Here is a 20,675-nt window from a genome sequence, read left to right as displayed (position 1 = left end):
CTGGCTAATGGTAGCTGGGCCTAGGTTAAATGATTTTCAGTATGATTCTTGCAAAGGTTCAAATGCACCAGCTGCCTCTTACTTACCTGGGGGAGCCTAAAGGAAAGTCAAGTTTGGGCACTAGGGAGAGAAGGCTTGTGACATTTTTTTGCTTTTCATTCTAGCTAGGCTTGCAGCTGGATAGATATTGGCCATTGGCCCGTAATGCTCCATCAACAGCAGAGCATATAACTTCAGGGTTTGGCCCTTGCGGCCTTTCTCTTCCCATGACTAATGAACCAAGCATGTAGTTTTACTTGGCTCACCACACAGCCCTACGGAGGTGGGGGGTTAGAGATGGTAGCAGGGAAGCAAATCAACACCAGTCCCTCCTGGACCATATTTCATTGGCTCTAAACATGGTGTCCAGGCCCCAGCATAGTCAGTCTTAACCATTTAGGGCTGCATAAATAGGGAGGAGAGCCCACTGCTCTCAAACCTTCAGAAGTAGTGTCCCAGTCCTCTGAAGAGGGCAAGGACAAGTTTGTTTGTCCTGTATATGAGGGGAAAGAAGAGCTTCTGGCTGAACCTTGAGACCATAAAAAGCCAGAGAATGGGGTGACCAGAAGGAGATGGTGCAATTTTCCCAGATGTGAATCTTTATTATCATCAGCTCCCAGCTGCAGATCCTTATCTGGGAAGGATCCCAATCCTTCCCAAATAACTGGGAAGATGTGGGCCAAGGACAGCATATCCTTTTGCCACCTTAGTTGGCCACAGCAGCCTTAGGACTGGACACTACAAATGGTTCAATTTCTCTAAGTTTGAGACAAACAAGCACCTTTGTAAATATTTTCAAGTTGCTTAACACAGCACCTGGCACATAGTAGGGGTTATATGAATACTCGTTTCCCTTCCCTTCTCATGAGAGTTCTCTACCCCCAACATACTGATGGACTGGGGCAGCTAGATGGTACAGTGGATAGAGTACCAGTGCAGGAGTAAGGAGGACCTGAGTTCAAATCTCACCTCAGATACTTGACATTCGTTAGCTGTGTGACCTTGAGCAAGTCACTTAACCCCAACTGCCTCACCCTGGGTCATCTCCAGTCATCCTGATGAATATCTGGTCACTGGATTCAGATGGTTCTAGAGGAGAAGTGAGGCTGGTGACCTGCACAGCCCTCCCTCACTCAAAACAAAGTCAAGTGCAAGTCAAGTCATTATTTCTTTGATGGTATGGTCCTCTTCGGCAACGAAAGACACACTCGCGCACACTCACACACACTGATGGCCTTCCCTGATTTCTCCTCATATCATAAGAATACCAAGAAGCACTTGAGCCATCCATCATCCCTCACTCTCTTCCTGTGACCAGTTCATGTTTTTGTTTATGCCTTTCCTTGATAACATCCTTTACTCCAGATCACCTTTGTAACAATTCCTGATTTATAATGTGGTTTTTTACAATTTTTATAATTTTGGTGATGCTCATACCCACCATGTGTATTGTTATGATCCTGTCTAGCTAATAACCATTTCTGTCTTGATCCTTAAGAGGTGACAGTGTACTAATTATAGCCATATGTCACCAACATAGGATCATAGATTTAGAGCTGGAAAGGATCTCAGAGACCATCTAGTTAAATCCCTTCATTTTACATATAAGGAATCCAAGGCCCAGGTTGCTTCAGTGATTTACTTGTCCAAGGGTCATAGTGTTAGCAAATGTCAAAATCCAGATTTAAACAGTCATAGAGTTGGATTATATGGAAAGTTGAGTATCGCAGAATCAACACTTTCAAATTGTGGTGCTAGAGAAGACTTTGAGAATCCCTTGGACAGCAAAGTGATCAAATCAATACTTAAAGAAATTAATTCAGATTATTCACTGGAAGGTCAAATACTAAAGCTGAAGCTATAATACTTTGGCCAAATAATGAAAAAACAGAACTCATTGGAAAAGACCCTGATGTTGAGAAAGATTGAAGGCAAAAGGAAAAGGGGAAAGCAGAGGATAAGATGGCTAGATGGTGTCATGGAAGCAACAAACATCAGCTTGATCAGACTTTGGGAGGCAGTGGGGGGATAGAAGGGTCTAGCACACTATGGTCCATGGGGTCACCAAGAGTTGGACACAACTGAGTGACTGAATAACACCAAAACTTCTGACTTCAGAGGTAATGTTCTTTCCTCTCTACTCTACTGCTTCTTATGAATAGCAGTAATTATTATTAAGTAACTTCTTGGTCAGGAGTTTCCTTTGGGTCCTGGTTTCTGGAAAAAAGTCTTTGGGAGCCCCACCCCCAACCCCATCACACACATACATACTGTGCACTCTTTGTGAGCGTGAGATCTAATGCCATGTCTCTTTCCCTTACAGACAGACATACCTTTCTCACCACAAGCTATGGGAATTTTGTTCTTTCCCCATAGATTGGGTTCCAGCTTGTACTGCCTCTGAGCAGTCCCTAGTATATTTAAATGGGTCTGCTAACATGTCATAGTCCTCAAAAGCACCTGCTTGTCTATCTATCTCTGTCGTGGCTTATTCCCACAGCACCCAGAACTAAGGGTATGGACATTCAAATGGGAGAGGTTAAGGGTCAGAGAAGGAGCCAGATGGGTGCACACAGTAAATTAGGCACTGAACATCCCTTCATCCCCAGTCTATGGCTGAACTCCCACATTTCCTATATTTCTCTAAATGGCTCCCCAAGAACTATTCCCCAGAGTCAAATGATCAAAAGATAGGAACAGTTTTCCCAAAAAGGACTGTGAACTACAAATGATCACCTGAAAACATTGTCCAAATCACTTTTATAAAGAGAAATGTAAATTAAAACAATTTTGAAGTTTCCTTCTATGCCATGAAAAGATGACAAGAGTTAATTTTCCAGTATCTATAAAGAAACAGGCACACTAAAACATGACTGACTAAGCTGCGAAATCATCAAACCATTTTGTGTTATAATTTGGAATAGTGAAAAAAAGCAACTAATGTCCAGATGTTTTCACTAAATTACCCCATTTCTGCACATATACCTCAGGGAAGTTAGACAGGGAATAGATCCAATGCATGCTGAAATATTTGTATCAGCCCTCTTTGGAGCACTAAAGAAATAGAAGAAAGAATCAATGCCTGCAGATTGGGGAGCAGCTGAAAAGTGGTGGTATATGTAATGGGAGTGATCTGCTGGACTGTGGCATTTCCCACAGAGCTGAGCCTGCAGCCTGACCTCTTTCAGCATGCTCCACACTTGGGTTGCTTCCAGTGATACATCACCCTGCCTTTATGCTAAAGGGCATTCAAAACCAAAGGCTCCGTCCCTTGGTCCCCATGATGGAGGCAGAGGGGGGCAGCAGGTAGGGATGTGCTTGGCACTTAGAAGACTGGCCACTAAGTCAGGATAAGCCATTGGCGAATACAACTTAAGAGTGACTCTCTCTGTCTGTCTGTCTGTCTGTCTGTCTGTCTCTCTCTCTCTTCTCCCCCATTTCTTTCTCTCTTACTTCTCTTACAGTATGTCATTTGGGACTCAGGTACCCTCTTCCTCAGATTTCCAGTGAGATGAAGAAGAGATCTATCTCCTCTCTCCTTCACAGCAATAGTAGCTACACGCATGTGGTGGGGAGCATGCACTTGCCTTGGCAAACCCGTGTTTGGATCTCAGGTCCCTGGCTACCTCATGTGTTTTGCATTTCTTTTCCTGAGCACAGGTGACCAAACAGTAATCCTGAGATGGATGTTTCAAGCCTTAGCACTCTTAGGGCCATTACCTCATGAACTCAAGATTGCTGGAGATATTAAGAGGGCCTGGATCTGGCAGTAGAAGGTATTCCCTCAGGCTGTACCTTTTCTTGGAGGATATGACTGTTGACAGAAGAATGAGCCATTTGTGCCTTACTGGCTAAAAGATGTGAACCTTGGAATGACCTACTGCCCGGGCAATGTGGATCTACTTGAAGGTAAAATGCCAGTCTAGCAGTTCCACAAGCTTCCCTAGGAACTATTACTTCATCCTAAGAGAATATAAGAGGAATGATGAATCATTTTCTCCAATGAAGGAAATTTCCCCTTCTGTCAGTTGGCCTCCACTCAGGGAACCAAGAGATCCTGACTTCTCTAACTCAGAAAGCCACTCCTAAGGCTTGGAATTGCCCACCGTTTCATATTTTAAGTATTTACTGATGTATTTTTATGTCTTATTACACCATGAACCATAGTCATCATCTCTATCACTGACTTTAAATATTGTCAACTTACTCCTCAATGGCCCCGCTCAGCAGTTTTGTAAATTTCTAGACCAAAGTGTCATTCTCTGCAGACAGCTTCTCTGGGTTTGTTGTCTCTCCCATTAGAATGTAAGTTCACTGAGGGTAACGGACTGTCTTTACTTTTGTATTTCTATCCCTCATCACTTAACACAGTACTTGGCACGTAAGGACTTAATAAATGTTTTAATTGTTGCAAAATAAAAGAAGCCACAATATGTTCTTATGAGTCTTTTTTTTCAAGCATTTTTAAAGTGAAGGAAATAAATACTGACATATGATATCTATTAAGGGACTATTAATTCTTTTTGGAGAGATCTTAGATGAAAGTCAAATCTAAACTTTGTACAAGAGATTTTCCTCAGAATTCAACATTGGGGTGGGAAAAAATGAGCCAGAGAGCTAAAGGAAAAGTTTGATGCTCTTTTAGGGGTCAAGTTCTCCCCAGGGTTTAATCTGGTCTGGGTATGATCAGAATTATCGTCATTGTTCTGAGAGTTGCAGGTCATTGACAGTTAACAAAAAGAATTGATAGCTTTAGCAGAAGGGTATTCAGCAAGGATTTTATTGAGACCATCTTGAGTTGATTCAGCTGCAGAAAACTTTCCTGCTTCTCAGTTGTCTACCATAATCTACCAACCGAACATCAGACCCCTCTGGGGCTCCTAATGGATGTTTTATCTTCAGGTGACAAGGAAGTGATATTAAAAGGTTGAGCCAATCAAGTCTTGAGGATGATTTTAAGACCTTCGAAGGAAAAACTAGTCTAAATTGTATGGGAACAGAGTTAGGATATTATGCCTGTTACAGACCCCTAAGTGAAAACACAATGTTGTTGTACAGTAAGAAATGACAAATATGAGGAATTCAAAAAATGTGGAAAGATTTGTATGAATTGAAGTAGAATAAAACATGCAAAGCTATGAAAGTAAACAGATTCAAGAGAACAGTTATACAATGACATCAACAACAAAAGGAAATTGAACTCTTCATAACTGAAAAGAGCTGGGAAAAAAGATAAAGAAATTTCCTCATGGCAGGGAGATAAAAGGATAACAAATATAGAGTATTATATACATTGTGTAAAATATGGTCTCTGCATCAAATGTTTTTTTTTCTTTTCTTTCCTTATCCTTTCCTTTCCACCTTTTCTAGATGTTCATCTCTCCTTTCCCCCTTTTTTTGGCTACTGCTTCTCCCCATCTTGCCCAGACTAGAAGTGCAATGGCTATTCATGGGCCCATCCTATGGCGTGGAGGTTTTGTCTTGCTTAGATTCCAACTAGGGCTGGTTTGTCCCTCCTTAGTCAACCTGGTGCTGTTATAGAAAATAAAGACACAAAGTTATATTCAAACAACAGTTTACTTAGCAAGGCATGCGACTGCAGAAGTAAATTGGGTCCGAAGCTCTTGGTCAGTGCAAGAATTGCTGAGGCTCACAGCTCTTTGGCTATTACAGCATTTTTACATGGTATATCAGGGGAACAGGAATATATCACCAAAGTTGTGATTAAATCAAGTGTATGCTGATGTCTCTGGGGTGGGGGTGGGTTACAGAAAACATTTGAAGGACACAAAACTCAAAGGACAGTGAAACTTATAGTCACAAAATATAAGGCTAGTCACAAAACAGAGTCACTTTGACTTAATAGTGACCTACCACCATGGAGCTCACCATATTGGTGAGAGTCTTAGTTGTTGCTCAGTCTTATAAGACTCTTCGTGACCTCATCTGGGGTTTTCTTGGCAAACAGTCATATACGACTCTTCTTGACCCCATTTGGGGTTTTCTTGGCAAAGAAAAGAGTGGTTTGCCATTTCCTTCCCCAGTTCATTTTACATATGAGGAAACTGAGGCAAACAGGGTTAAGTGACTTGCATAATGACCTACAGCTAGGAAGTGTCTGAAGCTAGATTTGAACTCAGCAATTAGGAAGATGAATCTTTCACCCAGCGTTCTATCCACTGCTCCACCTAGCAGTCAAATTTTGTCTAGGCATCTGATCAACTTTAGCTCTACTGAAGCTCAGAAATGCCCCACTCAATCCACGGTCTCAGTCTCCTCAAGTAACAAATTACAGGATACACCACTACATCCAGTAAGATGTTTTTCTTTTCTTTTTGCATTTTAGTAGTATTTTATTTTTTCCAAATTACATGTCAAGACAATTTTTAGCATTCATTTTTAAAAGATTTTGAGATCCAAATTTTTCTCCCTCCCCTTCCCTCTTCAAAAATGGTAGGTAATTTGATACGTTATACATGTACTATTATATAAAACATATCTTCGTATTAAAGGGGCAGCTAGGTGGTGCAGTGGATAGAGCACTAGTGCACGAGTCAAGAGGACCTGAGTTCAAATCTCACCTCAGACACCTGATACTCACTAGCTATGTGACCTTGGGCAAGTCACTTAACCTCAATTACCTCATCCTGGGTCATCTCCAGTCATCCTGATGAATATCTGGCCACTGGATTCAGATGGCTCTGGAGGGGAAGTGAGGCTGGTAACCTACACAGCCCTCTCTCACTCAAAACAAAGTGAAGTGTAAGTCATGTCATCATTTCTCTGATGGCATGTTCTTCTTTGGCAACAAAGGACGAACACACGCAATCTTCATATCACAGTTGTAAAAGAATAAACAGGTCAAAAGGACAAAAACCAGGAAAAGAATAAAGTAAAAATATGAAAAAAATTAGTTTCAATGTACATTCAGAGTTCATCAGTTCTTTATCTGGGTGCGGATAGCATTTCCTTCAGGAATCCTTTGTACTTGTCTCAGATCATTGTGCTGCTGTAAAGAACTGAGTCATTCATAGTTGATAAGATGGTTTTTTTCTTAACAGATTTTCTTTGTCACAAAGGAATGCTCAGTGTCTGCTTAAAATCATAGACTTTTTTTAGCTGGAAAGAGCATAGTAGAATAACTACTCCAAACAAGGAAACTGCAGTTCAGAGAGATAAGTGATTTGCCCAAAGTTGTAGTTGAAGGCAGAGACCATATTGTTCTGTATAACAACCAGCACCATGCCTTTCATGTAGTAATTCCTTAGTAAATTCTTGCTGAAAGGCACTTAGCAACAGTCACAAGGAGATGCTTTATTTTGCCCTAAGATTCACACAACTCTAGCGTATAATTCTGTCTTCAACACAGGGTCTCTCAGGTACATTCAGCCCATACCTCAAGATTTCTCTGTTCAGCAGGTAGAATTATGGTGCTAAGAAAAAGAAAACTGGAAAAAAGATGAGAAATTCACTTCCTTCCTTTGTTTGAAGAGATGGGGGACTATGGGTGTAGGATATTGCATGTGCTGCCAGATGTATATGAAGTGTCAGTGGTTTTTGCTTACATTATTTTCTTACACAGAAAGGTTCACTGTGGGGAAGGTAGTATAGCTAGAAAAGACTATGATTTAAAAAAGCATCCATAAAACATTAATTTTACAAAAGATTTACAAAAAGTCTACAAAAGAAAGAAAAGAAATCTCTCCATTGCCACCTCATAGGATCGTAGATATATAGGTAGAAGAAACCTCAGAAGCATCTGGTCCAGCTCCTCATTTTACAAATGAGGAAACTGAGATAAGTGATTTCCTTGCATAGGTAGTAAGCATCAAAGAAGGGAGTTGTTGAACCTAACATCCACTAGACTTAGGAGTCAATTTCTCCTATATCATGATGCTATCTCATCTTAAACCCCTCTGGTCTCTGTCTTCAAATGGTTCTGAAAAATTGGGTTTTAATCTCTTTGTGTCAGTTTCCTAGAGGACACCATGGTACTTTGCCAGACTGGTGATCATAAGACCCAGGTTCCATATCTCGCTTCATAACTTTTTGAGACTTTTAGAGATACTTGAGAACTTCTCTACCCCTTCTTACTTATAATTGACTTGTTCAAAGTCACACAGCTCCTCAGTGCAGAGAAATGGGATCAGGTATAGTTGTGAAAACTATAATGGAACATGAGATGTTTTATCCTAATTGTTTTTCTTTGTCATAAGGGAGGATTAGTGTCAGTCAAGACTAGAGCTCTGTTCTTCAAATATCCACTGAGTGCAAGAGTAGCTGCATGGCCTTGGGCAAGTTCCTTAACTCCAATAAGCTTTTGTTTCTTCAACAATAAAATGTCCTACCTAACTCATCAGGTTATCCTAAAGATAAAATGTGATAATGCATGTGAAAGTGCTTTGAAAAACTGCAAAATGCACAAATGTAATTTAGTGATCTTAACTACAGTTTAGTGATCCAACAGCCAGTGGCAGGTTAAGAGTGCTACCAGTCCACTGTTCATATTGATTCATTCTTCCATTCAGCAAGAATTATTAAGGAATTACTATATGCAAGGCATGGTGCTTTTTGTTTTGCAGGATGACATGATTTCTGCCTTCCAATAGCTCACAATCCTAATACTGTGTTCTGCCCTATAAAAGGGGCTTGGAGACCTTGGAATGGACCAGAGATAACTGGAAAATAAAGACCACAAGGAGACTAGGAAAACCAAGAAGATTATTCAGGCTTCTTGGAGAAGAGAGAGTAGAAGGGAAATGTTAGGAGGCCTACCATAATGGTCTTCATGTCTCTTTGACCAGGAGGAAATGAGCTCATTCCCTCTCTACATAATCAGCATGACAGCCTCCAGCCAAGTAATCTAGAGTCATGAAGGCTACTAGGGGATCTTCATGAATCACTAGAGAGTTATAATTTCTCAGGCCCATGGGAATTTCCTGAAATCCAGGTGCCACTAGAATAGTTTCGGGCAAGTCTGTTTACATTTTGACCATGTTAATTTACAGTCAATCAGTGCCCTGTGACCACAATCTGATAAACAGATGAATGGAATTTTAACAGGAAATATACATTTTTACATGAGCTGGAAAGGCACTCACAAGCTGAGGTCCTATTGCCTCTTAGGTTTGGTTCATCTTCTAGGGTTTCAAGATGGTCAAGTTAAGTAAGACTTTATCCAAAGGGCACCAGTTCATGTGCCTTGGAACTTGGAAGAATTTGTATATTTTTCTACCTTTTGGGGGTGGGGGCATTACTAATATCCTGGCATCCTGGGAATTTATTATCCAAACTGCTCTTCAGAAGTCAGCATCATGTAGCAGTATGAGCACTTGACTTGGGGTTAAAGAGCTTGGTTTCATGTCAGAGCTCAGTTCTTTCCTGTTTGTTACAAGACAAACGTCACAGCTTCCATTGTAAAACAAGAGTTCAACTAGATCAAACGTTCTTGATCTTTTTGTTAGACCATGAACCCCATTTTGGGCACTGTTTAGTAAAGTCTATGGATCCTCTCAGCATGATGTTTTAAATGCATAAAACAAGATACACAGAATACACACAAAAGAAGGCAATTATATTGAAACGCAGTTACCGAAATATATTTTTTTAAAAATTCCCAGACTGCAAGTTAAGAATTCCTGGATTAGATGACCTATAAAGTTCCTTTAAGTAGTGCTGAAAATAGCTTAGCATTTTAAGGTTTACAAAGGTCTTTACATAAGCAATCTCATTTGATCCTCACAACAAACTTCTGAGGTTGGTACCATTCCCATTTTACTGCTGAATCTTCATTTTACTTTTAAATCTATGATACTAGTTCTTCTTGTGGCTGGAGAGAGAGTGTACCTCTTTCCTAGCCCCTTGTAGAGAGTCTTGGTTCTGGCTGATCAAAATCGCATCCTCCTTGTCTTTCACTCATCACTTATTCTGCCCTTTTAGAAACTGACCCAGATCGACGGGGGCTCAGTTTTCCAAGGTCATCATAGACAAGCGGGCATAACCCGGAGAAATGGCCAGAACCTAGGAAGATAAGTCCCAATATACTGGTTCCACAACCAATCTCCATGACTAAGATCCCAAATCACAGTGATTCAGTCCCGATTGTTAAGAAAATTATCCTATTAATTAATCAATATTAATATTAATTCTGTTCAGATGATTATTCCATCACAGTGGCTAGGACCCTGGAACACTACAGGGCAGGATGAAGGGGTAGCCATACTAATGAAACAGTCCTGTATAGATTTGTCACCTTTTGCCTGGACTATTAATAGCCTACTAATTAGTCTCCCTCCACTTTCCCATTTATCCTCCACACAACTGCCAGATAAACATTCTTAAGACACATGTTTAAACATGTCACTCCTCCACTCAAGAAATCCTTAGTGGCTTCTCTAGGATAAAATATAAGCTCCTCTGAGTGATGCTGAAAACCCTCCATAATCTATCTCCCACCTACCTTCCCAAACATTTCACATCATTCGCTTTCACTCACTCTGATCCAACTTAAAGACTATTTGCAGCTCCCCAAACTGGACATGCCATTTCCTGCCTCTGTGTGTCTGCTCAGGTAGTCTCCCCAATGCCTGAAATGTTATCCCTCCTCTCTACAAACTCTTAGAATATTTATCTTTCTTCAAGGCTCAGGTCTGGTGTGTTACCTCCTTTTGGAACTTTATGTGATTCCCCCTTCTTGTTAGAGCTCTATCCCTCTTGAAATCTGTATTCATGTCCTACCGTCCTACCATAACTCGGCTCTCAGGGGAATGCAAACTCCTTGGGGTCAGGGAATGTTTTGTATCCAGCCTGGTAAAGCAAAAAGAGCCAGAAGCTGCTGTTGTGTAGTTGTATCTGATACAGTCACCCCATCTGGGGTTTTCTTGGTAAAGATACTGACGTGGTGGTTTGCCATTTCCTTCTCCTGTTCACTTTACAGATGAGGAAACTGAGGCAAACAAGGCTTTGTGACTTGTCCAAGGTCATACAGCTGGTTAGTGTCTGGGGCCAGATTTGAACTAAGAGGAATCTTCTTGACTCCAGGGCCAGCACTCTCTCCACCTTGCCACCGTGCACAGCCCTTTGCTTTCAGATCGTACTCTTTTGCTAACTGTGGGACCTGGGACACCTCACAACCTCAGCTTCCTGTAAAATGAGGGATTTGGAGCAGATGATCCCCAAGGTCCCTTCCAGTCTGTGATGACAACCCGTGTGTGTTGTACATGTTACAGCATAATAAAAATTAAAGAAATTGTTTAGATCCCTGGGGACCTGCTGAACCTGAGCCAGGGAGAAGTCAACTAACTCATTAAAAAAGACGGGGAAGAAAGTGGAGGAGGAATCAAAGGTAATTCTTCCACCCCATTAACCAGCAGCCCCTAGCTCTCACCTGTGCCGCTAGGGACCACTCTCTCAACAAGGATGAATAATAGTTCACCTCTCTACCACTGTTTTGCTCAACAAAACCGTATGATTTAAGTAGTTTCGAGGGTTACAACCTCCTCTCCCCTTTAGTATAGAGGAGGAAATTGAAGCAACGAAAATGTAACGTGACTTTCCCACGATTGCACGGCTAGTAAACCAAGACTCAAGCCGAAGCCTTCTGGCTCAAGATCTCCCATCTTTTCTAAACTTCCCTGCTTCTCTCTCATTCTCAGAACTCCCTGTCCCCTGCCTTATTGAAGAAACGGATCTCTGTAGCTAGGGATTGTTCTCCCATTCCGCCCAGCAGAGTTCTGGGAGCTGGGGTTTGCGGAGGGAGGGAACAAGAGGAGAAAGAAACGGGGGTGGAGGCGGGAGGGGAATGGGGGAAATCTTGGTCCGGAGGCGGGGCCAAGCGCAGGGTGGAATGGAATATAAGGCAGCGCCTCCTCTGCAGAGCTAGACACTGAGACTTGGAGTTGATCACCACTTAGGGGCGCGCACAGTGTGAACTTGAGCTTGACGCCTCGCCGGCCTGAGCCTCTGAAGGTGAGGTGAGTCCGCAGCCCTAGCTGGGCGCGCCAGGCCGGGATGCTCGAGCTGCGGACAATCCAGCACCCCCCACCCCTCCCAATCCGTTTTCACTGGCCTCGCCTGGCTCCGGCGGAGTCACCGCCCTGGCTTCTTTCCGCACCAAGGGACGTTGATGCCCTGAGGACAGGGAGAAGCAGCCGGAGCTGGTGGCAGTCTGGGCGATCTCCTGCTGCCTTTAGTGGAGGGGGTGGGGCGGCGAGGGCTCCAGCGGCAGGGACCTCCCCGGATTAGAGGCTCCTGATCTCAGGGTCCCCATGTTCCTCTTCCCCTCACTCTTCCCTCCCTTACAGGACTAAGTGTCTGGAGCAGAAGCCACCTTCCCACCCAACCCACCATGAGAGTCCTGCTCGCTACTCTGCTTCTGTGTGTACTGGCCTTGGGCTGCAGAGTGAGTGTCCCGCATTGGCCTACACTGGGGGTTGGAGGGTGGAAAGTTTGGGCTTCTAGAGTCTCTAACTGGAGAGAGGGAGCAGAGCTGCAAAGAACTAGGGATCGGGAGGGGGAAGGTCATGATTGAGCCATTGAGGCGATACAATATACTCAGTGACAAACGTGGTCAGATTGCCCCAGAGGGCAATGAGCCATGATTTCAGAATTGGCAGCACAGTGCCCTGTGAATAATAGGCACTTCATAAATGCTTTTTGGATTGGATACAATTTAGGGAGGGAAATAGAGTGGAAGAGAAACTCTCCCGGGAAACTTGTACTTGAAAGAAGGGAAGTGATTGGGAAAAAATGAGAGGGGCTAAATCCCAGGTCTGCAAGGTATGTGTTGGGGCTTTGGGAATTGGGATTGCTTTGGTGGAATCATCCCACCTTGCTGAAAAGCTGGAGACTCCTCCTGGGGAGTGGAGCGAGAGTGGGGTGGGTGAGCGTGTGTGCATGTGTTAAAAGTTATAGCACACACAAAAACTAAAAAATAGCACGTAGTTAAATGCCAAATGGTGTGCTACAGATTACGTGATAGAGAAATGGAGAAGACAAAGAGCAATGCTGGGGGGTGGTTTTGGAATTGTCAGGGAAAGTTTCTTGGAGGAGGAAGGATTTGACTCTAATCCAATTTATCTGGATCTCAGCATCCCAATTTGAGAAGGGGAAAGGGCAGAGAGTCCTTGGAGGCCCCCTCCTACCTTTCTCCTTCTTTTTTCTTTTAGGCTTGGAGAAGACAGCATTATGAATCTGACTCAGGTGAGTAGCTGCCTCCTGCATAGCCCTCTGCTATATCCAAGGGGAGCTACTGGGAGAAGCACCTCCCCACTTTTCCCCACAAACGCCCTTCCCCAGTGATTCTCTCCCCTTCCACTGCCTTCACTGATCACATCTCTCCCATCCCCAGCACTCTGTGGCTGCTTGAATAATGGCGTGTGTATATCCTACAAGTATTTCAAGTTTCATCGCTGTTCCTGCCCAGAAAATTTCATTGGGGAGCATTGTGAGATAGGTAACTGAGTCCAGCCTGGTCCTTGACCCCTGGGCCCTGGCTAGGGGGTATTTCAGAAGAGGATTCTGGGGGAGAGAGGGAATGGAAAGGGACTGGACTTGTCATTTTACTGGTATGGGGAACTCCCTGGTTCCCAAAGAGGAATTCTCCCTAGTAGTAATCATTACCTACCTTTTCTGCAACTTAGAGCCTTCCACTGAGAGGGTAAGTGACTTTCTCAGGGTCACAGAGCCAGTATGTGTCAGAGACAGGATCTGAACCCAGGTCTTCCTGTCTTGGAGGAAATGCCCTAGTAGCATTTCTACCACAGAGCTGTGTATTCAGAGGAGTAACTAGAGACAGGGCAAGGTTGGAGGAGGAGTCTCCTTCCCAGTCTCCTGTTCCCATCCTGGACTGGCAGCTTGGTTAAATTGCTTGTACTACATCTTGTTCCCCTGTCAAGCTTATCTCAATATCCCCTTATATCTGTTTCATCCCTCAGACATTTCACAAAAGTGCTATGAAGGGAATGGTCACTCTTACCGAGGAGGGGCCAACCAGGACATCTGGGGCAGGACTTGTATGACGTGGGACTCATCCCTCTTGGCCTCCGAAAAGTATCATGCTAACCGACTAGATGCAATACAACTGGGTTTGGGGAAGCACAATTACTGCAGGTGAGAAGGAAGTGACAATTAACATCTCTCCCCACCACCCCAATCTCCCCCTAATCCTACTCCATCACTCTCCAACAGCCACCCAGGATGTGCTTTTTTTCCTTTCCAGTTTTGCAATCTTTATTCATGCATACAATTAATCGTTTAGAGAGCAAATCTCTTTATTTCCTCATTCACTACACAACTTTAAAATGTATCATCTGTGCCCCCTTTGATGCGACTCTTCCAGGAAATTCCTCATATAATCATTTATTTTTGTAAGAATCTTGGTCATCTTGGCTCTGGGCCTACCACACAAGCCCTTTGCTGAAGAGACTCAAGATAAGTGTTTCTGTGAAAATCCCAAGGGATAAGGGGCATAGGGAAGGGGGCTGGGTAGACTGCAGGCTAGAAACTCACTTGTCTAGAGAGCCTAGGAGGACAGACTTCTGATTAGGAGCATACCAACTTCATCCCCCTCCTCCAGACTTCCCTGTTTCTTCTGTACATACACTATCCTCCTAGTCACACAGGTTCCCATCCTCTGAGTCACCCTTGACTCTTCTCACCCCCCCATATCCCATATCCAATCAGTTGCCAAGTCCTGTTGATTCAACTTTCACAATATTTCTCACATTTTATCACATTCTATCCACTCATGTAGCCAGTACCCAATTAGTTGGTCTGCTTGCTCCCTTTCTTTCCCCTTCTCCAATCCATCCCTCATCCCACTTGCCAAAATAATCTTCCTGCTGCCTACAAGTCTGACCCTTTCACTCTCCTGCTCAAAATCCTTGGTAGCTCCCCATTGCCTCTAGGGAAAAAAAAAAAGCAAACTCCTTTACCTGGACAGTCAAGCCTTCTGAGATCCAGATCCAACTTACCTGCTCTGAACTTATTGGACATTGCCCCCTTTAGGAAAGCTACATTCCATACAAATAGGACTACTTCTTATTCCCCAAACCTAGCAATCCTATTTTCTGCTTCCATGGAGGTTTTATTCTCACTAGTTGTGTCCCATGTCTACTCATCTCTTTCTTTCTGAATCCGTAGCTTCCTTACAGTCCCAGCTCAGTGAACCTTTCAAGGGACCCTCCAGTTCTTAATTCTATACCTCTTTACCTTATCTCTCTGTGCTTTTGCAGCTTTATACTGGAACTTATCTTTGTTAATTTTGTATTCCACCCCCACTCCCTGCCCCACTAATTAAAAGGTCAACTCTTTGAAGGTAGGAATGATTTCAGTTTTGCCTTTTCATTCCCAGGGCCTAGCCCACTTACAGATAAACACAAGTTTTTGTTGGGTTGAATGACCCCTTTCCTATATTTCCACTTCTTCCTTTGTATTTCCAGAAACCCAGACAACCAGAAAAGGCCGTGGTGTTTTGTGAAGATTGGCAGGAGGCAGTATATGCGGGAGTGCAAGGTGCCACAGTGTCCCACTGGTGAGTGATGAGGACCTGAAACTGAACACAGACCCACTGTTTAGTCACTGTCACCCAAGTGCAGGGAAACAGGAGTGGAGTCCTGCCTGACTCTTATTGACCTTAGGACTGTTAGGGAAGAAATAGGAAGAAGAGAGTGGGTATCCTGCTTGCCACAAGACACTCCCTCATGTAGCACCATCCTTCCCCCCAGAACAAGAAGGATTCCAGTGTGGCCATAAATCGATGACGCCCCGCTTCAAGATTGTTGGGGGAAGCAGAACACCCATTGAGAGCCAGCCTTGGTTTGCCGCCATCTACAGCAGTCATGCAGGGGGCAGCACTTCCTTTAACTGTGGGGGTGCCCTCATCAGTGCCTGCTGGGTGATCAGTGCTGCACACTGCTTTCCGTAAGTCCTCCTTAGATTTCCCCACCCCAGAGACTTTCACAGATTCATATTACTCCCTGGCCCATGATCCCAATGTCCCCTGCCTGCCCCCCACCAAAAATATATTCCCCTACCTCCAAAGACAATAACAGGGCCCTTCCCCTATAGCTGTGATTCTCTGTAGTTCCAGGGTGATAATCAATGCCCTAAGAGTAGAGTGAGGCTAGGTCATTCCTGAGGGCTGGAGGGAATGGGGTCCTCTATCAGCAGTTACTGGGTCTTGACATTTTTCAATCCTGTCCCTATAGTGAACTTAAAAAGGAGAGGTACTTTCTGTACCTGGGCCAGTCAAAGCGTAACTCTGAGACCCTTGGAGAGATCCGATTTGAAATTGAGAAGCTAATTTTACATGAGAATTTTAGCACTGGAGACATCGCTTTTCACAACGATATTGGTGAGTCCAAGAAGGAGAGCACTTGGGGAGAGGATGGTGGGGAAATACTGATATCCTCACCCACTACAATGACATGAGGTAGATGGGCTTGGGAGATGGTGTTTAGGAATGAGATCCTGGAGCTGCCTGGAGACCCTGACATACAACATCAAAGTGGACATCTAGGTGAAAACTACAGTGGAGGCAGCTCTCCAGAAGGGATCCTAACCTAGGTTTTTCAGAAGACAGCATCCTCTCGTCCTGGAGGAAAGTGCTGCAGAAGAAAAATAACCTGGCCAAGACCCCTTGCCCTTTGAGTTGGCATGGTGTGACTTGGACTATAGCTGACTTCAGGAAAAATGTATCTAATCGGATCTAGGTGAAGAAAGAGAGCCTCCTTTCCTGATTGCCACCCTTGGCCCTTGGAGGCAACTGGGGAACTAGATTCTTATCCTAAATTCATCGTGACCACCTATGACCTTGGCCAAGTCAATAAGTCAACAAATATTTATTAAGCACCTACCATGTGCCAAGCAATGTGCTAAGCTCTGGGCACACAAAAAATGGTAAAATTAAAAGAAAACCAACCCAGTCCCTTCCATCAAGAAACTCATAATCTATTGGGAGACAATATGCAAACAACTATGTAGAAACAAGATATGTGCCGAATAAAACTGGAGATAATCTCAGAGGGAAAAAACTGACATTAAAGGTGACCAGGAAAGACTTCTTGCAGCAAGTAAGACTTAAGCTGAGACTTCAGGGAAGTCAGTAGGCAGTCACTTCTTTTTTTGCCTCAGTTTCTTTATCTGTAATTATGTGATTCTGAGGGACAGGGAGGCCTCTATTTGACCATCCCCCTAGAATCTGCCATCCCTAGGATCATGAACTTAGATTTTTCCCTATTTTACAGAGGAAGAAAATAAGTCTTGTAGAGGTTAAATGATTTAAGTATTCAGGGTTACAAAGCTAGTTAGTGTCTGAGGCAGGATTTGAATCCAAGTTCTTGTGACTTCACTATGGCATGCTGCTTCTCTGCTCATTTTCCCCCATCCTATGTTTTTCCACAGCCCTACTAAAGATTCGTTCCAAAACTGGCAAATGTGCACAGCCCTCCAGAACTGTACAAACTATTTGCCTTCCCCCAGCATATGGAGACGTCCCCATTGGCAGGGAGTGTGAAGTCACTGGCTTTGGATACGAAGCACACAGTGAGTGACACTTGGGGGGAGGGTGGTGGTGGGAGATCCCGGAGGCCTCAGGTCAAGCCAGACAAGTTGAGCTGTGTGAGTCTGGGAGGGTTCTCAGCTTGGAACAAGAGAAGGTCAAAAAGTCAGACACTGAGAGGTTGGGAGGCCCGTGGGCTTTAGAGAGAGAGAGAGAGAGCAAGTGGTTCTGGGAGCTACAGGACAATGGAAATAACGCAGGCCCTTATAGCTATTCTGAGGTTGAAGAGGAAATGAGGACTGTCCCTGACAGAGAGAGTGAGTCCTGGTTTGGGGGGAAGAGAGCTCAGGAAAGGACACAAGAAAGAAATACTTTAACTGAAGCCATTTTTCCCACTTTCCTCCCAGATGACTACATCTATCCAGAGTACCTCAAAATGGCAGTTGTGAGGCCAATTTCATACAGGGAATGTCGACAACCTCACTACTATGGCTCTGAAGTCACACCCCAGATGGTGTGCGCTGCCCATCCCGAGTGGAGGTCAGATGCCTGCCAGGTGAGATCCAGAAGGGTCCTTATCTCCTGCCCTGCCTCTCTCCAAGGCTTCCTCACCATCTCTCCTACACTTACCCACATGGAGGAGGGTTTTTCCTCCATATACCCCAGGTCTCCCTCCTCTGGTATCCCTTCATGCCCTAGAAGCCCAGAATGGCAACTACAAGAGATACTGATGTTGGTGAAAACCTTACAAGGTTTTCATCAATAAGTATGCATTTAAAGTCATTTCTATATTCCCAGTTCTGTGCCTGGTACTGTGGGGATGCAGAAGTATAAGACATGCTCTTTGACCTCAGAAGTTTATTATCTAGTGAGAGAGACAAGACTTCTACCCACAAAATGATGAAAACTAGAAGATAGAATATAGTTAAATGTCAAACAGTATATTATAGATTATAAATGATAAAGGGATTGAGAGAAGAGAAAGAACAGTGCAGGGCAGAGTCATCAGAGAAGGCTTCATAGATGAGGAAGGATTTGACCTTGTCCTTGTTAAATAGGTATAGTTCAGATGAAAGTAAGTCAACTCCTTGCAGGTAGAGATAATTGCATTTTTCATTTTTTACTTTTTATCCCTGGCATATAATAAGTGCCTGGCACATAGTAGGTATTTAATAAACACTTGTTGATTGATTGGTTGATGATCAGGAGAGAGGAGAGGGCATTCCAAGTAGAGGAGAAGGACAGGTCTGGAACTTCAAAGACAAGAATGAATGTTCTGTAGTAGCAAGACCCTGAGAACTTGGCCCAACTGGAGCAGAGGATTCATGTTGGGGAGAAACAGGAAATAAGGATATATAGGTGGGATAGGAATGGATTATAGAAGCTTTGAAGATGAGGACTAGAATGTCATAAAAGGCTTTTAACACTGGGAAAGTTCCCCATCTCTCTACCTGTCTCTCTCTGAAAGAGACACAGAAAAAGAGAGAGAAAAAAATATGAAAATAGTAGAAGAGTTGGAATAAGGCCTAGGTAAGGTTTGTAAATTATAACCCCTGTGTATTGCAGTTCAGTAGATGCTTGAAGACTTCACTAAAATACATGAGATTTAATGACCACGATGTAAATGCCACTGTGACATGAAAAAATGGAGTTTTCTGCCATTAAAAATATGTGGCTTTATAAAAAGTCATGGTAAAGTACCCACCCCCACTTCCAACCCTCTTCCAAGTTTCTCTATCTTACCTACACTCAGTCCTGTTCTGGGTAGCAACTCTGATTCTCTTCCCCAGGAACTCACCTTCTGTTTCCTGTCTGTTTCCCAGGGAGACTCAGGCGGACCTCTAGTCTGCCCCACGGATGACCATATGACTCTGGTTGGTGTTGTGAGCTGGGGCCTTGGCTGTGCCGACAATAACAAGCCTGGTGTTTATACTCGTGTCTCTCACTTCCTACCCTGGATCCAGGCCCATACAGGTCTCATCTGAGGAGTCCTAGGAAGCCTAGAAGGAGAAGGCCATGCTACTCCTTCTTGCTCTAATGTCACCATTTCTGCCATGGACATATCTCTACCAGGCATAAGGACCCTGGGAAGACATTCTTTAGAGAGATGTTCTCCATATGTGGACTTTCTGTCAGGGAATATGAAAACAGATTTAACCTTCAGACTGGAGCATAGGCACTGGCTATCTTGGACTTCTTGGCCAAGATGGGTGGATGAGGGGGTGGTCACCATGGACAGGGCCAGGTGTTTTCGAGTTTTCACAGAGATTTTAGGTTCTTAAAAACATCTGGTTACTTACTAATGGTGAATCCCAAACTGTATCTGAAGAGGAGGAAGACAGCTTTCCAGAGCAACCTGTCTTCACCATGGAGCCGAAGTCCAGATGTTTGCAAAATGCAATTATGAATTGAACTTTGAGCTCAGGGCCCTTGGAGTTCATGGGACTGTGGCCAGTGTGGAAATAGACATCAGGGGTGGGGACTGTAGTGAGGCAATGGGAGGGCTCCATGTATCCCCAGTGGACTAGTCAGGAGAATGTTTGTGACCCTAGGCATGTGGCTTTGAATGTGACTATCTGTGTAAGCATTGAATGTTCTTCAGTGCGCTTGGGTGCTTCTCCTGTCAACAGTCCTGGTCTTACGTACCCTCCTCAATCCAGTTATGAGTAAGACTAGGATGACTGTAACCGACACTGAATGTCTAGGTATCTCCCAAACCCTTATTCCTCTTCAATAATTACCCTTCCTACTCGTCTAAATCTTACTACATAACATGAGGGCCGGCCCCTTGGAATGGATATTTAATAATTATTTTTGTTATTTATTTTAATTTTTGTAGTATCACATGAGCACCACCAATAAAAACATTTCTTTCTTCTGAAAGACTTTGACTGTCTCTTGGGGAGGGAGGGGATGGAAAATGATAGCAGGTCCTAAAATGAAATTACCTCATGAGGTAATGAGTTTCTCATTTCTAAGATATTCAAGAAGAGGTTGTATGAACACTTGAAGGTGTCCTAAAAGGAACATGGCTACATTGGACTAAATCAATTCTGAAATCCCTTGTAACGCTCAGATTCTCTGATAGAGCTATTTCCATAAGAGGAATTATCAGAACCATGTGTCAGTTCCAAAA

General features: G+C 43.6%; 1 protein-coding gene across 2 annotated transcripts; it reads left to right on the top strand.

Moving 5' to 3' along the window:
• Positions 1–11,830: 11,830 nt before the first annotated feature.
• PLAU (plasminogen activator, urokinase) lies at positions 11,831–20,422 on the top strand. 2 transcript variants are annotated; one of them, XM_072628118.1, is made up of 11 exons: positions 11,831–12,006; positions 12,342–12,439; positions 13,206–13,239; positions 13,388–13,492; positions 13,974–14,148; positions 15,480–15,571; positions 15,765–15,960; positions 16,248–16,393; positions 17,443–17,583; positions 17,947–18,095; positions 19,363–20,422. In XM_072628118.1, the coding sequence occupies exons 2-11, from the start codon at positions 12,386–12,388 to the stop codon at positions 19,522–19,524; spliced, it is 1,254 nt and encodes a 417-aa protein (XP_072484219.1). In that variant the 5' UTR covers positions 11,831–12,006; positions 12,342–12,385; the 3' UTR covers positions 19,525–20,422. The 2 variants fall into 2 exon arrangements, with proteins under 2 accessions (XP_072484219.1, XP_072484220.1); XM_072628119.1 differs by having other exon boundaries at positions 11,849–12,011.
• The last annotated feature ends 253 nt before the right edge of the window (positions 20,423–20,675 follow it).

This window comes from Notamacropus eugenii, chromosome 1 (assembly GCF_028372415.1).
Source record: "Notamacropus eugenii isolate mMacEug1 chromosome 1, mMacEug1.pri_v2, whole genome shotgun sequence".
NCBI lineage: Eukaryota > Metazoa > Chordata > Mammalia > Diprotodontia > Macropodidae > Notamacropus > Notamacropus eugenii.
The sequence above is the reverse complement of the archived record's forward strand: the minus strand, read 5'-3'. Positions and strand labels throughout refer to the sequence as shown.

What these genes read in the sequence shown, in the direction of transcription:
- PLAU (XM_072628118.1), top strand. Translation starts at nt 12,386, where the DNA reads ATGAGAGTCCTGCTCGCTACTCTGCTTCTGTGTGTACTGGCCTTGGGC. An exon ending in CGCTTTTCACAACGATATTG is followed by an intron (nt 16,394 to 17,442) that starts GTGAGTCCAAGA and finishes GTTTTTCCACAG; the next exon opens with CCCTACTAAAGATTCGTTCC. An exon ending in CTTTGGATACGAAGCACACA is followed by an intron (nt 17,584 to 17,946) that starts GTGAGTGACACT and finishes CTTTCCTCCCAG; the next exon opens with ATGACTACATCTATCCAGAG.